The sequence below is a fragment of the Gallus gallus genome, chromosome 1 (genome assembly GCF_016699485.2).
Source record: "Gallus gallus isolate bGalGal1 chromosome 1, bGalGal1.mat.broiler.GRCg7b, whole genome shotgun sequence".
Lineage (NCBI taxonomy): Eukaryota > Metazoa > Chordata > Aves > Galliformes > Phasianidae > Gallus > Gallus gallus.
Window position 1 is genome coordinate 15609417 of NC_052532.1, and position 16162 is coordinate 15625578.

A 16162-nucleotide genomic window follows, 5' to 3' on the forward strand; every position below is an offset into this window, starting at 1 on the left:
GAGGATTTCTCTGGGGTATCTGTACTCCCATCATGCTCTATTATAGCCATTGAAGTTTGGCAGAGGGTACAAGGTGCAGTAGGGACCCTTCCTCAGGTGCACAAGTTAGCAATTCTCCAAGCTTACCTATAGAAGGAAGCTAATGCCAAGTGGCTTCTGAGTTTGGAATTGGCTGTGTACATTACATTGACTATGTTTTTCAGGCATGCTCTTTGGACTTAGTTGTTTCTCTGCAATTTGCAATGCTACGGCTGTTCCAATGAATCCAGGAGCTTTAAGTATCTTGCATGTACCCAGCACTCAGCATCTTGTCTCTTTTTATTTCATTTTTTTTGGTATGTGATTTCCTTTAGCCCAGTGTTAACACTTGTTAAAGCTAAATAGTAAAAATCCTTAAATAGTTTATGAAAGGTGTTCAGCTGTTCTACCCTCACATGTAAGAAAATGAAATTTACCCTAAATGTAGGGGAAAAATTAGTTAACTTGGTCTGTCTGTTACTATGCCCAAGTCACGCTTCTTATTTTTTTCTTTAGGGGGATAATTAACCCGTTTCCTGCTTCAAAATGCATCCGAACTTCCCCACTACAGTGTATCTATACAGCTGAAGGACATGCCAAGCCTGTGCTTTGTGTGGATGCGACAGATGACCTTCTCTTCACTGGATCCAAAGGTAGGGCAACTTTTGTGTACCTGTGGTGCATATGCAAGCTGCTTTTTCATCTTTGGTTATTGTGAAATTCCCAATTTGTGCTTACTGCGGTGAATGCAGTGGAAAATTGTGAGGGCCTATTATGCAACATAAGCTGAAGAAGGACTTACTGCAATTATGTACAGGTTTTCAGTCTTACTGTTTTGTGTTTAGCTATTTATTTGTAGTGGAAAAAGTAACTCTCAAGAACAACATTAATACTTGTTGAATGATATGGTAACAGGTGCTCACATGATGTACAATGCAAAGTAATAGCCTCAGGATGTAGAATCATAGAGTCACTGAGGTTGGAAAAGACCCACGGGGTCACTCAGTCCAACCATCCACCCATCACCAGTAGTTCTCATTAAACCATGTCCCTCAACACAGTGTCCAAACGTTCCTTGAACACCTCCAGGGTTGGTGACTCTACCACCTCTCTGGGCAGCCCATTCCAGTGCCTGAATCATAGAATAGAATCATAGAATCACCAAGGTTGGAAAAGACCTCTAAGATCATCCAGTCCACCCGTCTGTTTTATCACCAATATTTCCTACTAAACCATGTCCCTCAGTAGAACATCTAAACGTTTCTTGAGTACATCTAGGGTTGGTGACTCCACTACCTCCCAGGGCAGCCTGTTCCAGTGCCTGACCACTCTCTCAGAGAAGAATTATTTCCTAATGTCCAACCTGAATCTCCCTTGGTGCAACTTGAGGCCATTCCCTTTAGTTCCATCCCTAGTTACAGGGGAGTAGAGGCCAACTCCCACCTCACCACAACCTTTCTTCAGGAAGTTTTAGAATGCAGTAAGGTCACTCCTGAGCTGCCTCTTCTCCAGACTAAACAATCCCAGCTCCCTCAGCTGCTCCTCACATAAGATCTGTGCTCCAGATCCCTCAATGTCTTTCTTGTAACGAGGGGCCCAGAACTGAACACAGTACTCAATGCTACCTCACCAGTGCTGAGTACAAACGTCAACCAACACCCCCAGGTCTGTTTCCTCTACACAGTCTTCCAGCCACTCTGCCCCAACCCTGTAGCATTGCCTGGGGTTGTTGTGGCTGAAGTGCAGGACCTGGCACTTGGACTTGTTGAACTTCATTCCATTGGCTTCAGCCCAGTGATCCAGCCTGTCCAGATCACTCTGAAGGGCCTCCCTATCCCCAGACTGATCAACACTTCCTGCCAGCTTGGTGTCATCTGCAAACTTACTGAGAGTGCACTCAATGCCCTCATCCAGGTCATCAGTAAAGATATTGAACAGGACAGGCCCCAGCACCAACCCCTGGGGATCGTTAGTTGTGACTGGTCTCCAGCTGGATTTAACTCCATTCACTACCACTCTCCGGGCCTGGCCATCCGGCCAGTTCTTTACCCAGCGAAGAGAGTATGTGTCCAAGCCATGGGCTGCCAGCTTCTCTGGGAGAATACTGTGGGAGACGATGTCGAAGGCTTTGTAGTAGTAGAGGTCAGAATTAGCATATCTTCTTTGGCTGTCCTGCCTGAAGAGTTCGAACAGATTGATCCTGCAAAGCTAGGGCTATTTTCTGCTTACTGTTTGCATCTCATTAACTGTCCCCTTTGGGCTGTAAAAGTTGTATGGCTGTTATGGGATGGGCTACATTTTAGTAGTCACTACATTTCCTACTGGGTGGAACAATCTATGAACTCTTCAAGCTGGTAGGAATAGTATTTTGGAAGAAAACATTTCCTTCCTATTTTTTTTTTGGTGATTCACCATTCACTCAGGTTGACTTAAAGGGAACGTAACCAGACCTCAGTGGTTATTTTACATAACTTTTTAGGTGATACTGAAGTGTTTATTTTTGTGTTCTTTTTCTGGGCTTTTTCATATAGGACAAGTATAGCAAAGGACTTATGTTCTCAATCATGCATGAAACTCTTGAAGTTCCTCCTGTTCTCCCAAATAAAGCCTGTATGGTAATCCAGTGTTATTCTTAACCACAAAAGATCAGATGATCTGAAGTGGTGGCTGTGAAGAAGTTAATGTCTCTAACAGAGAGACTCTCCTTCTCACTAGTGCACATGATATATAAGTTCTGAAACTTCAGAGCACCCTTATATATTCATATAGTAACACAGAGAGCACCATTAGAATAGATCTTTCACTGCTAACATTCAGATGGTGTGGTGGTTTCTAGCTATTCTACTACCTGTATATTAAGAATACCAAGACGTGTTGTTGCAGTAAATCGGCAAACTTTTGGCCTTCAAAGTTTTTAGCCAAGGCTTTAGTGTTTTGTGACTGTATACAAATGCAAGAAGAGGTATTTTCAGCTTCTGCAAATGCTGCTCACTTGATCTGTATTGAGATTTCAAATTTAGTGGCTATAAGGGAGAAAACACTTTAACATATTAATTTTTTTTAACACAGGAATGCTTGCAGATGTTGTAAATATTTGCTTTCTTGTCATATGCTAGCTTCTCATGCTTACCTTCTTCCTGCTGCAGTCACAACTGCTGACACATTAAGTTTGCTCTTCATACTCCCAGTATTTATTCCAGTAAAAATGTACTCCTAAAGTATAGACAGTGATTCTGACATGGTGTAACAAGGAGGGTTTGAGGTATGGGCTCTATTCATGTTGCAAAATTCTTAAGCTTCTACACGTTTGGGGTTTTTAGCACACAAAAGTCTGCGGTGTTTAAATTGCATTGCTACCAAAGGAAACCAATGAAAAAAGTACTTATGCTGGAATTTTCAGAGGCAGCTAATGTGCTGAATGGTTTGAGTTGCTTCTTGCCTTTATATTTGTCATGGCTGTCAGCCCTCCTTCATCCTGAAGCTTATACTCCTGAACTATGATCTTGATGAAAAATTTGTAGGTGTAAAATTGGGTGATTCTCTTGATCATTGTCAATCATCCAAACCTGACAGCCTCCAAACTCTCTCTTACATGCTTTCCTTGGGAAGGGATTTTATCTTTTTAATATATTATTGGAGCTAATGTGCTTATCTTGAACTTGATGTATAAGGATTAACCTTGCTTTGTTTTCATGATGGTAGATGATGCCCTTGTGTACTCTAAAGCCAATTTAATATAGCCATTTTGTGCAGTGCATGTCAAAAGAGAATATGTCAATATACAGATTTGTTTATTTTAATTACTAACCTTTGGAAAAACATGACTTCTTTACTTTTTAATTCCCTCCCCCTTTTTTTCTTTTTTCTTGACTTTATATAGACCGTACCTGTAAAGTCTGGAATCTGGTAACTGGACAAGAGATTATGTCTCTAGGGGGTCATCCAAACAATGTTGTTTCTATAAAATACTGCAACTACACAAGTTTGGTCTTCACAGTCTCAACCTCCTATATCAAAGTGTGGGACATCAGAGATTCTGCTAAGTGTGTTCGGACATTGACGTAAGTATGTTAAATCATGAATAACAGGAGCTTGAATGAGTTTTAACCCAAAATTAAATTAGATTAAATTCAGTAGTGCACAGTGTAACTCAAATATGTTGGGGCTGGAGACTTTCTTTACATATTCAAGCTAAGTCAGTGTGGGGTGTTGGTAATATATGAAAACATGGAAGAGTTTGCTTGCATGCATGCCTGTTTTAGCAGGTCTTTGGTATTCGTTATTGGCTTTACAGTCTTTTTGCTCAGGTAAATGGGCTTTATTTTAAACAATATGTAAAGTAAGGAGAACATCATGTAGTTCTCTTAGTAATTTCTATTTCTTTCTGCTCCCTCCCCTTGCTTAGGTCTTCAGGCCAGGCAATGCCTGGTGATGTGTGTTCGGGAAGTACAAACAGAACAGTCACTATCCCAGCTGGAGAGAATCAGATTAATCAGATTGCACTAAATCCAACTGGCACATTCCTCTATGCAGCTGCTGGAAATTCAGTGAGGATGTGGGACCTGAAAAGGTACTGAACACCAGTGGAAGAGCATGTTCCTCAAGGGGTCACATGCACATATGAAGCAAAGTCAGTAAGATGTTTCCTGTTTGTGGTAATATCCATAACCATGAAATATAGCCAAGAAATAGATCAGCTAATTTTTGCTACAGTTGTTACTGAGATAATGGTGGAAGAGCTCTTTATTTCCTTATGTGGTAAGGTTATGATGAATTGTTTAAGTAAAAATTATTGGAAAAAAAAAACACTGAAGAATGGTGTGATAAATGTATGTGTTGTGACTGGTAATTGCCAATGAGATGATGAGAATCTACTGATGTAATGCAATAGCTATGATCATTACTAGATGGCACTTTTCCAAACAGAACCTGCACCCAAAGAGAGCATTCAAAATACAGTGAATACTTGAGGGGATCTGATGTGTTTGTTTGTTTTTTAACATAGAAGCTTTGCTTTCCATTTAACATTGATTTAGCATTTTTACGTGGGTATAAACAGCAGAGTATGTAACCAGAGGATAAGTTAGAAGATCCATTCTAGCAGAAACTGTGTTATGGTTTATGTTGGATACACAGAAAAATAGGAAATTCTCAGTCATTTCTTCTCTTGTTCTTGAAGATTTCAGTCTACAGGGAAGCTAACTGGTCACCTGGGTCCTGTCATGTGCCTTACTGTGGATCGAATTTCCAATGGACAGGATCTTATTGTCACTGGTTCAAAGGATCATTATATAAAGGTAAGACATTAATATTTGCATATGTGTTTTAACTCCTAACATCAGTATGAGTTGCACGCTTCAGCAGAAGTGACCTGTATCTGAAATCTGATAACCCAAATGGAAGTTCTTCTATTCATTATATATTACGAATAATGTTCAGTCTTAATAACTACCACTTGTGGTATTTTTATCATGTGATGGAATGTTCTTGAAAACATTGTGGATCAGATTGTCTGTAATTCATCTTTTTCCACATCACATGTGAAGGGGACTTCAGACGTGTGAGGTCTTAGAGAAAGATTTGCAACACCTCCTGTTTAGGTGCTTTAACAGGCTCAAAGTTACTTCAATGAGTGCATCTGTTTTGGGGTGCAGACCTAGTTCCCTTGACAGAGATACTCCCCACTTGCTTAAGCATTACCCCAGTTGTGAGGTGGGAATGGAGAGAGGTCTGTGCACCTCAGTCTTTTGGGTGATTCATTAGCATATATTTTTTGATTGCTCTGAGTTGTGTTAAAGCACAGCATAGTGAGATTATCATACTTTCTTGTGTTTCATCATCGTGATTAATTTCATTTAATGTTAGGGAGTTTGTTCTTTATTTGTAGCCTTTTTTCTCTACTTCAGCCAGAGTGTATCTGAACCCACAAGCTCCACTGCACACCTCCGAGCTGGTTAGATAGCAGATCATTTTGCTTATCAAATTTGAACATTTATTTTGTTTTAGATGTTTGATGTAACTGAAGGGGCTCTTGGAAGTGTAAGTCCTACGCACAATTTTGAACCTCCTCACTATGATGGCATTGAAGCACTTGCTATTATGGGAGACAACCTCTTCAGTGGATCCAGAGACAATGGAATTAAGAAATGGGACTTGGCTCAGAAAGACCTTCTTCAGGTAATATAAAAATCACATGACTAATGTGACAGTCATGTTTAGTACGTTCCTCAGGCTGTGTAAATTTTCAAGTTTAGATGATGACTATTCACAAGGACAAGAAGGTGATGGGAGATAGTCAACATGGATTTATGAAGGAGGAATTATACCCAGTCAGACTGAAGCCTTCTCTGACTAGCTTGAGGGATGAGGGGGAGAATCTCATGTTGTTTATCCAGACTTAACAAGGCTTTTTACGCTGTGACAACATACTTATTTACAAACTGATTAAGTATGTGAAGCACTAGAAAAGTGCACTGTGAGATGAACTAGAAACTGGCTGAACTTCTGAGCTAAAAAGGTTATGACCAGCAGCACAAAGCCTAGTCACTACTGGGGTATCCTAGGTGTCAATATTGGGAGCGATTCTCTAATATTTTCACTGATGCCCTAAATGATGCAGCAGAGCATAGTCTGAGCATGATTGCTGGTGATACAAAACCATGAGGAGCGGTTGGTAGAGCAGGTGGTTGTGCTGCCCTTCAGAAGGTCTTTGACGGGCTGGTGCAGAGGAGCTTCATGAAGTTCAACAGATGGAAATGCCAAGTCTTGTATCCCAGAAGGAGCAACTCCAAACACCAGTAGTACCAGCTAGGGACCAGCCAGCTGCAAAGTGTTCTTGCAGTAAGTGTACTCCTGGACTGCGTTAGGATGAGAGTTGATGGGGTGTTGATCCTTCCCATCTGCTCTGCACTGGAGAGGTGCATCAGGAATTGCTATGTCCAGTGCTGGGCTCCCCAGTACAAGAGAGACATGGACAAACTGGAGCAAGTTCAACAAAGACCTGAAGCTGAGCTTTGTGCTGAAAGACCTTTAAAAGGATTAAGGAACTGGAGCCTCTCTCATGAGGAGAAACCAAGAGAGCTGGGTCTCTTCAGCCTGGAGAAGAGAGGGCTCAAGGGGATATTGTCGGTATATGTAAATACCTAAAAGAGGAGGGAGAAAAGATGGTGGAGCCAGACTCTGCTCAGTAATATCTAGAGGAAGAAAAATAAACAGTGGACACAAACTGAAATGCAGGACATTCCATTTAAATGGGAGAAAAAAAAAAAAAAGCTGAACAACCTACTCTGACTGACCCTGCTTTGAATAGGGGATTGAACTAGGTGATCTCCGGAGATCCTTGCCAACCTCAGCTATTCTGTGCTTCTGCAGACATAACATAGAATCATAGAACCGTGAATGGGTTGGAAGGGACCTTTAAGATCATCTAGTTCCAATCCCCCTGCTATGGGCAGGGACATCCCCCACTAGACCAGGTTGCTCAAAGCCCCATCCAGCCTGGCTTTGAATGCTTCCAAGGGGGAGGAGGCATGCACAACCTTACTGGGAAGCCTGTTCCAGTGTCTCACCACCCTGACAGTAAAGAATTTCTTCCTAATATATAGTCTAAATCTACCTCTTCCAGTGTAAAGCCACTTCCCCTTGTCCTGTTGCTACATACCCTCATAAAAAGTCCCTCCCTGGCTTTCCTGTAGGTCCCCTTCAGGTACTGGTAGGCCGCTATAAGGTCTCCTCGAAGCCTTCTTTTCTCCAGGCTGAAGAGCGCAGCTCCCAAAGCCTGTCCTCATAGGGGAAGTGCTCCAGCCCTCTGATCATCTTCATGGCCCCCCTCTGGAACTGCTCCAACACCATGTCTTCTTGTGCTGGGGGCTCCAGAACTAGATGCAGTATTTAGGTGATTTCTCACCAGAGCAGAGTAGAGGGGCAGAATCACCTCCCTTGACCTGTGGGTTGAAGACATCTGTAACTCAGTTATTTTTCAGTAAGTGTAGATAAAATTTTGATTTGATCACATACATGGTAACATAGTAGAATCTAAATACTGCAGCTTTCATCTGTATTCCTGATATTCCTTGACATGACTGCTTTAGATAAGGATCAAAGCCTGAAATAGAGCTGAATCTGCTTTAAAATATGAATAGTAACATTCCAAGACATTAGTCCTGAGTTGGAAGACCTAATCGATGAAAATAACTCAGCAAACATATTATTCAAAAAAATTTAGAGATCATCTACTTCACTTAGTGCAGAGCATCCCAAGCAGTTAAAACATCCCAAGCAGCATATTATAGTTAAAGCCTCAGGATGTTCCTACAAAGCTTCAGGATGTTCCTGAAAGCTTTCTCCATGTTGAGAAAGGCAGCAAAGTGTTGCTAAAAAACTGGAGAAGAGACGGTCCTGCTTCCCTTAAAACAGCAAACCTGAGCCATTACATTACCTGGTGTTTTCATCAAACAGACTTTGTTCTTGGCCATCTTGTGGAGCGTTTTGCTTTCTGTATCAGCAGTAAAATGCCAGTGTCCATGCTCAATGAATAATAAATGTATTTTAAGTGCCATATAATAAAATCACTTTAGAAAATGTAATGGGAAAATAAGAAAGGGGGAAGGCAAATGGTTTTTGCTTCCCTGGTATATTTTTTGAGCAGTTGGATTTTCTTTCACTTTCTAAGCTTTATAGACAGACTTGACAAAAACACAGAGACCATATGTGCAAATATGCATTCAAATATGCATTTGAACAGATGTAGATTTAGCATTATCCCAGAGTAATTTTCTGTTCCACCTCATGGCTGTTGTGCATATTGGATTTTTTTTTTTTCTTGTTCTGTAACGCTGATTATCAAAGAGAAACAAACCCACAGTGACTCATATAGAAGCAGCCTCATGGAAGAAAGGCACCTCCTTACTCTAAAGAAGCAGTAGTAGGGCTTGATGTTAATCGACCACAGGACAAGAATTGGGCTTAGAACTTGGGATTTTTATTTTATTTTTTTTTAGTTTCAGCTTCTGTACTCAAACTTCTATAATTCTTTTTCACCCTATGAGACTGACCTGCTTTCTGTTTTTCAGCAAGTTCCTAATGCTCATAAGGACTGGGTGTGCGCTCTGGGCCTGGTGCCTGGTGCTCCAGTTCTGCTCAGCGGCTGCAGAGGAGGAGCCCTCAAGCTCTGGAATGTGGACACCTTTGCACCAATTGGGGAGATGAAGGGACACGACAGTCCTATAAATGCAATCTGCACCAACTCCAGCCAGATTTTTACAGCATCAGAGTGAGTTTTTCTTATCCATGAACCCTTCTTTGTAGATCCTGCTATAGTTTTGCCCATAGAAAAGCATTTAGATCTTCAGCTGTGTTAGTTAATAGCAGAAGTGGCCTCTAAGTGCCAATAACCTACAGCAGTGGTCTCTGAAATGGGGTGTGTGTGCTGCAGGGTATGCAAAAGTGATCCTTTGGGATGGGAGAAGAAAATATTGGATCTTTGACCGTGCATATGTATAGATGATAAATGAATAACAATAAATATATTGGTAGTCCATGCTCAGTCATTTCTTAGTGATGGGATGCATGAGTAAAACAGTTCGGAGACCTCTGATGTGCAGGATGACAGAGGGAGGATTGGACAATACTGAGTATTTTACTATCTTGAACCTCTGCAATTAGGCTGTTCACTGCTAGGACCAACTCCTGACCTGTAGGAATGTTTCTAAATGCCATGTTAAGTGCTGGCGTAGAGCAGAAGCTTTGCAAGTTGTCCTCTTGTCCGTTAAACATCTTGATTTGGATGTGTGCTCCCTCAGTAAATGTGGGCATATTAAGAAATTAAACTAATCCCGAAGAAAGTAAAGTGCAGGGGACTGCACTAAGAGGTGCAGGCTTTGCACAGGAGCTGTGAATGCTGTCATCTTCTGTTCTGGTGTTAAGCGTTGTTGCAGTTGTCAATGATGATGTCCTTATGCTTGTCTAAAGATATTAATATGTTTAGGTCACATGCAAATGAAATTTTAGTACTAGCAGAAAATCCCATCCTTCTGGGACTTGTAATACTGTGCTGAAGGCCTCCAGAACTTGGGGTGTTTGACTCAGAACAATTCTATGCTGTGCTTAAGTCTGTTCTGACTGCTGCATCCTGATGTATTTCTTTGTTATTGTTTGTTTTTGGAGAAGGAAATAAGAATTAAAGGAGTTGCTATTTGAGGCAATCTTCTCAATAGTAAGCACATGAGCGAATGCTTATGCTTCATAGTGTTTGCTTCACTTTCATAGGATATATTGCTACTTAAGGAGACAAATTCCTCAGCTCTCTAACAATGCCTTTCTGAATAAGGCACCTGCAGCCTTTTTCCACCTGCTTGACTCCCTCCCCAGCTTAATCACCTAACTAGAATGCTGCTCTGTTTTTTTGTTTTTCAGTGACAGAACTGTGAGGATCTGGAAAGCTCGGAATGTGATAGATGGACAGATCTCCGATGCAGGCGATGCAAGTGAAGATCTGGCCAGTAACTGAGATGATGGGCATAAATAAACACGTTGATGAAGTTGAAGTGCAGTCTATGCAGTTTGCTGCATACTTGATAAGTGAATGCTGATGACTGGAATGAGCTGAAAAATACGAGTGAACTCTTCTATTAGACCTGCTGTCCTTAAAGTATGTACTGTATGTAGGGGGGAAAAAAAAACCCAAGGGTAGCATCCTTGTATCCCAGTGATCATGTACGTATGTCTATATATAATGGCGGAATTTGTGTGCACTTGTGTAACACTTGCAGTTTGAGTTAACTGGAAGTCAGTCTTCTCTAATGACCATCTCAAAATTATAACCAGGAATATATTAAAAGAGTGCTCTGCTGTATTTCACTCACAAGTATGATCAGCTGTATTGCATTTTAGGGTAGCAGGGGACTGATGATGTCCTATTAATAAGCCTTTGATCATGACAGACGTTGTTTCAAGATTTTAAAGGTCACTTACCCTGTTGTTAAGGAAGTGAAGTGAATAAAAGGTGGGAGGAAGCTGTTAGGGCAGATCGTTCTGATATAACTGTGTCCTGCTACAGCAAACGCTATATGATTTGTGTTAACGTCGGCCTATAATCCTTGTTGACCAAAGCTGTGCAGCTGTGTATACTCTGTGCTCAGGACTAGAACTAAAATGCTCATAAACTTCTATGTTTTATTAGTGTTTTGCCTATGATCTGTAATGACTGGATGTTCTTAATGTCATCACAGAAGTATACCTTAATCTATTTTTCTTATGAATTCGTTTCTATCATCTCACGTTTTCTTTTTTTTTAAAGCAAGGTATCTTTCCTTTTTACCTAATTTTATATGCTGCTAAATGTATTTTAAATACACTGTTTTGCAAACCTTGGCAGTTACTTTGAGAACTGAACCACGTGTATTGGAAAAGCTATGTAAATAGATGGTTGTATAAAGAAAATATCTTATCATGTGCCTGTACGACTTTTAAAGTTTCTAGAATGTGGATATTGAGGGAGGATGTATAATTTAGCCAACTGCTCTGAATATTAATTTGTAAATTCTGCAGATTTTAAAAACTTATGTAGATTCAGATGCAGTGTTTGGATGTTGAGGTTTTTTGTTGTTGGTTGGTTTGTTTTGTTTTGTTTTTCCCCAGAAAAAATATGTCTGTAAATTATAGCTTGTGTAGGTAACACTTAAATAAAGATGTGAATGTGAACTATTTCTCTTTGTGTTCTTCATAGTTCCTTATAAACAATTTGGTTCACTTGCAGAGGCCCCACATGTAAAAACACGCAATGTTACATAGTGCAGTAGAATACCTTGCTGGGTGGTACAGCCCATGGGTTGGTGTCCCAGCCCTGTCTTCTAGTTAGCCATTATTCCTGTTTCAGTGGTACTCAGGAACCCTAGCAGGATTCCCTTGTACCAAGTACAGTACAGACTTCAAATGGAACAGATGTGTCCTGTTCTCAAGAGCTCATTTCTTCCCTTATTACAGTGTCAAGCAAAGAAAAGCTCTGAAGCTCCTAACTCATCTTTGAGAAGTTATTTCCTTCTCAGCTCAGCTGGAAAGCAGATGAAACAGCGTACTGCTTGTGATTTGAGTCTGATTTAGCCCAGGTTTTGGCAGAAATGAGTAATATGTATTGCTAAGCAGCATACAGGTTAGGAGTTAAAGCAATCACTGTTTGGTATTGCTGCTCTTTACCTCTCATGCTTTTGAGGAATTTAAAGGGTGCCTGCACACATGTGTTATCTGGAACATCACTGCAACCTGAGGAAAGGGAGAGTGGATTTATGTGCAAGAGGCTGTGCGTGGCGCAGGGTACCCCTTCTGCCTGGCTCGGGCATTGGTGCATGCTTGGGTTCTCTGGGCAGCCCACATCCTCAGCAGGGCTGCTGTTTTCCCAGTCTGTAATTCATACGAACATTGTGGTTCTCAACTGTTGTTTTTCAAAGTCCTTATAAACCTAAGAAATTGCTGCTTGCTGTCAGGCTGTTCTGCCTTAATGGACCATATGGTGAGGGTCTGTTGTTGCAACAGTGAGTTACAGATGCTTCTCTCTGGTAATGCTTGAAAACAGACATTTTGTTTTATGAAGCTATCTTGTGGTTAGCACCAATATAACTCCTAGATAGCATGTGTATAGAAAGTTATTTTTTCCTCTGGGAAGACATCGCATCAGAATGAACTGTACTGTACAACGCAGGCTTACCCTGGAAGTTCTTGCCATCAAATAGTTGGAGGAAATTTGTCATCTTGTAAAGGTCACAGTCCCAGCCTTGTTTAAGTGGATATTTCTTCAACTGTGTTGGTTTTTCTCCAGACGTATCATTTTGAGTATAAAGTTATGGATGTATTTGACAAAAGATAAATCAGAAGAAGGCAAACACAGCGCTCTGGAGGGGTTCTGTAAAGACAGGAGAGTCTCTGGGAAATAATTTTTTGGGAAGTCTTGGGAAAATGATCCTCTCTCGAAGTTGGAGTTGAGAAGTTCATCAAGGTTTGTGGACAGATTTGTCACCAGCCCTATCTTATCTGCTTCTTAATGACGGCAAGGCCATGTGTTACAATGACTTGAGTTTCTTGGGTTAGATTTGAGAAAATACTGATAATGTCTCATTAATAATCTGAACATGATAACTGAGGTGCATGTTGTGCCTCGGCCGGCTATAAAAGGCTGCGGGCTGTGGCCAGGTGTCAGCGCTCAGCCATGGACGGAGTCAGGGGGCTTTGGCTCTTGGTCGCCGTGCTGGCAGGTAGGTGCATGGGACTTCTTTTGTCACAGGACTTAAAAGCAAGATCTAAACGTGGTGACAACAGGAAAGCTACTGGGGAGGGAGCTCTTCTTTTCACACAGAAAAGGAGAGGACAGGCGTAGGCTGAACTCCACCTGAGGTGACTCTATGGGAAGGCAACAGTACTGGCTTGTTTTATAAATATACCCCGGTCCAATGGTGCGTTCAGCTCTTGGGCACCAGAGCAGATGGACTGAAGTCATTCAGCTTCTGAAACGTAATGTTGCCTTGGATAATTTGCTTCCTGGGATTTTTTTACCCACATATACCGGTGGTGAATCAGTCTGGGGTCTAATAAAGAGAGAATAGAGCCGATTCTCATTGTGTTGAGAGATAACGGCAGAGGGAAGCAGCAAACGTGAAGGTGAGCCCAAAATGCAAGGACTTGTGAATTAGAAGGAATGTGGTGATGGCTTAACTCCTTGCTCAGGCCTTATTGCAGCACCGTCTAACAGTTTAGCAGAAGTGAAGTCAGGGTTTTTAAAAACAAACAGCGATGCTTTTTCATTTCTATCTTTCAAGCTCTGTCTCTTTAGCATCTGTTCCCATGGAAATTATCAGGGAAAAGGAGCACGTAGCCCCAGCTATTGCTGAGTTTGGCTGCTCTTTTGCATTTCATTTCAACACATGCTTACAAACATGGAGAGAAAGTGCAGGGGAAAAATGATGAAAAGGCTTTAAAATAAAAGTAAGAGGAAAAAAAAGAGTAGAAGGAGGAATTTGCACCTTTCGCTTGCCATTATGTGGCATGGATAGCAGGAATTTGGGGAACAAGAGGTGAAGGAGGCTGCAGCCTGGTTCAGCTGCTCAGACCTGAGCATGTTACCAAAATTTCCAGGAAAGCTTCAGCTTCACGCAGAAAGGGGGGCTTTCTTGGCTCCTACAGAAGCAATTTTTCTTTCCACCAAACTTTCCGTTCACAATATCCTTAAGAAGTGTTTTGAAGGCGTTTCATGATAGATATAAGTTGATAAGAGTCTCCCGTGAGATGTTAATAACCTGCTCTGGCGTGTTCAGTCGTGTTGTAAGTAATGAAAAGAGTGATGCTGCATTTTATTCCTATTGGGAAAAAATAGCGAAATGTGGTGGTTTCACTCTACTCTGTGCTCCATCTGCCCAGATGTGAGCTGGCACACGTAGGCTGATTCCACACTTCTGCTTTGTATGCACCTCTATATCACACACCACTGTGTCAGGCTGCCCCTTCGCTGCCATCTGTCACACGGCAACAAAATGCAATGAAATATTGGTGGGAAGGTTCAACCTCTACTGCTGTACCACCAACATCTGCCTCTGATGTTGCAAGCAAAGATGTGTCATTGAAATCCTCCATGCAGAAAAAATGGCACCCATTGACATTCACTGATGCTCGCTGAACGTTTATGAAGACCAACCAGTGGATGTGAGCACTGTGAGGCTCACAGTGGGTGGTGTGTTTCAGCAGTGGCCACATGAGTCACCTCTGCTGGCGCAGATTTTTATGAGCATGGCATGCAGGCTCTTGTTCATTGCTGGTGACGGTGGGTGCTAATGGTGCTGACTGTTGAAAAATAGTGTTTTGTAACTGAGAATTTGCTTTATCAAACAGCGTTATTGTGCTTTTTGTAGCTGTTGTAGTCTCCATGGAAATAAATAGGATGCATTACTTTCAGAGCGACCTACAAAAACTCTGACATCACCAAATGATGCAATTTCCTAGTGAACCCTCAGTTTTATGCTGTAATTCTTTTCAGTATATGCAATAATTGCTTGGGCACATTTCCTTGTGAACTTCTTTATATGGAAAAACACAGACTGTGTCAGCAATCACATTTCAAGCTTCCAGGTACAAACTTGTACAGGTACAAACGTAAAAAATGTGTAAAGTGAAGGTGACTGTCATTATACGAAAAAGAGTAATTATTTTTCAAGTAGCTTTAATTTCTGAATTTTCATAGAATTACTAAGGTTGGAAAAGACCACTAAAATCGCCTAACCCAAATGTCAACCCATCCCCACCAATTCTGCCCATTAACCACACCCTTCAGTGCCACATCTCCATGTTTCCTGAATACCTTCAGGGACAGTGACTCCACCACCTCCCTGGGCAGCCTGTGCCACTGCCTCACCACTCTTGCTGAGAAGAAATTGTTCCCCATATCCAACCTGAACCTCCCGTGGTAATGACTGAGGGCAGAAGTTAGCTGTCAGCCCGCTATCCCACACCATGTGATAGGGGTGCCCTCAGCAGATCCCTCTGCATGGGAGCCAGGCACTGGGCCAGCAGTGAGGCATGGGGACAGAACCTCTTGTTTTGGTCACCAGTAGACATGCTGCTCTGAGGACATCTCAGCCAAGGCAGTTGTAGCAATGGCCCCACAGTGAGGCAAAAACATCTCAGCAAAAGGAAAAATAACTACAGAATGTCTCACTGCTTGTTCTGTGGCTCTGTGTGTATCATTCCATGCTCCCTGACTGCTTTTCCCCTCTCAGCCTTAGGCCACAGCCATGGCTCCAGCACAGAGCAGTGTGCGATGCCAGTAGCGAGACGAGTGAACTGCCACCCCCAGCCCGGCGCGACCCAGCAGAGCTGCGAGGCACGTGGCTGCACCTGGTGTGCCACCGACGTCCCCAATGCTCCCTGGTGCTTCTTCTCTGAGGACAGCAGCTATGGCTACTCACTGACCAGGAGCATGGAGAAGACAGCGAAAGGCTGGAGGTAAGCTGGCCGCGAGCTGTTGTGCCTGAGTTTGGTGAGGGAGGGGGTGGTGAGTGTGTTTCTGTAAGCCACGTGCAGTCGGGGTCCTGCTCATGCCACCAGCGCATGGAAACCACATATTTCATAGAATCATAGCATCACAGAATCAGAAAGGTTGGAAAAG

General features: G+C 42.1%; 1 protein-coding gene across 2 annotated transcripts in view; it reads left to right on the forward strand.

Annotated features, from left to right (window-relative positions):
* The window catches only part of KIF21A (kinesin family member 21A), an 84379-nt gene extending 72661 nt beyond the window's left edge, over nucleotides 1–11718 (forward strand). For both annotated transcript variants that reach the window (XM_004934759.5, XM_046943787.1), the window contains exons 30-36: nucleotides 535–671; nucleotides 3899–4079; nucleotides 4424–4588; nucleotides 5198–5315; nucleotides 6025–6195; nucleotides 9090–9289; nucleotides 10432–11718. In XM_004934759.5, coding sequence (XP_004934816.2) covers nucleotides 535–671; nucleotides 3899–4079; nucleotides 4424–4588; nucleotides 5198–5315; nucleotides 6025–6195; nucleotides 9090–9289; nucleotides 10432–10525 — 1066 coding nt within the window. In that variant the 3' untranslated portion in view covers nucleotides 10526–11718. The remainder of the gene's footprint in view (nucleotides 1–534; nucleotides 672–3898; nucleotides 4080–4423; nucleotides 4589–5197; nucleotides 5316–6024; nucleotides 6196–9089; nucleotides 9290–10431) is intronic.
* Nucleotides 11719–16162: the final 4444 nt, after the last annotated feature.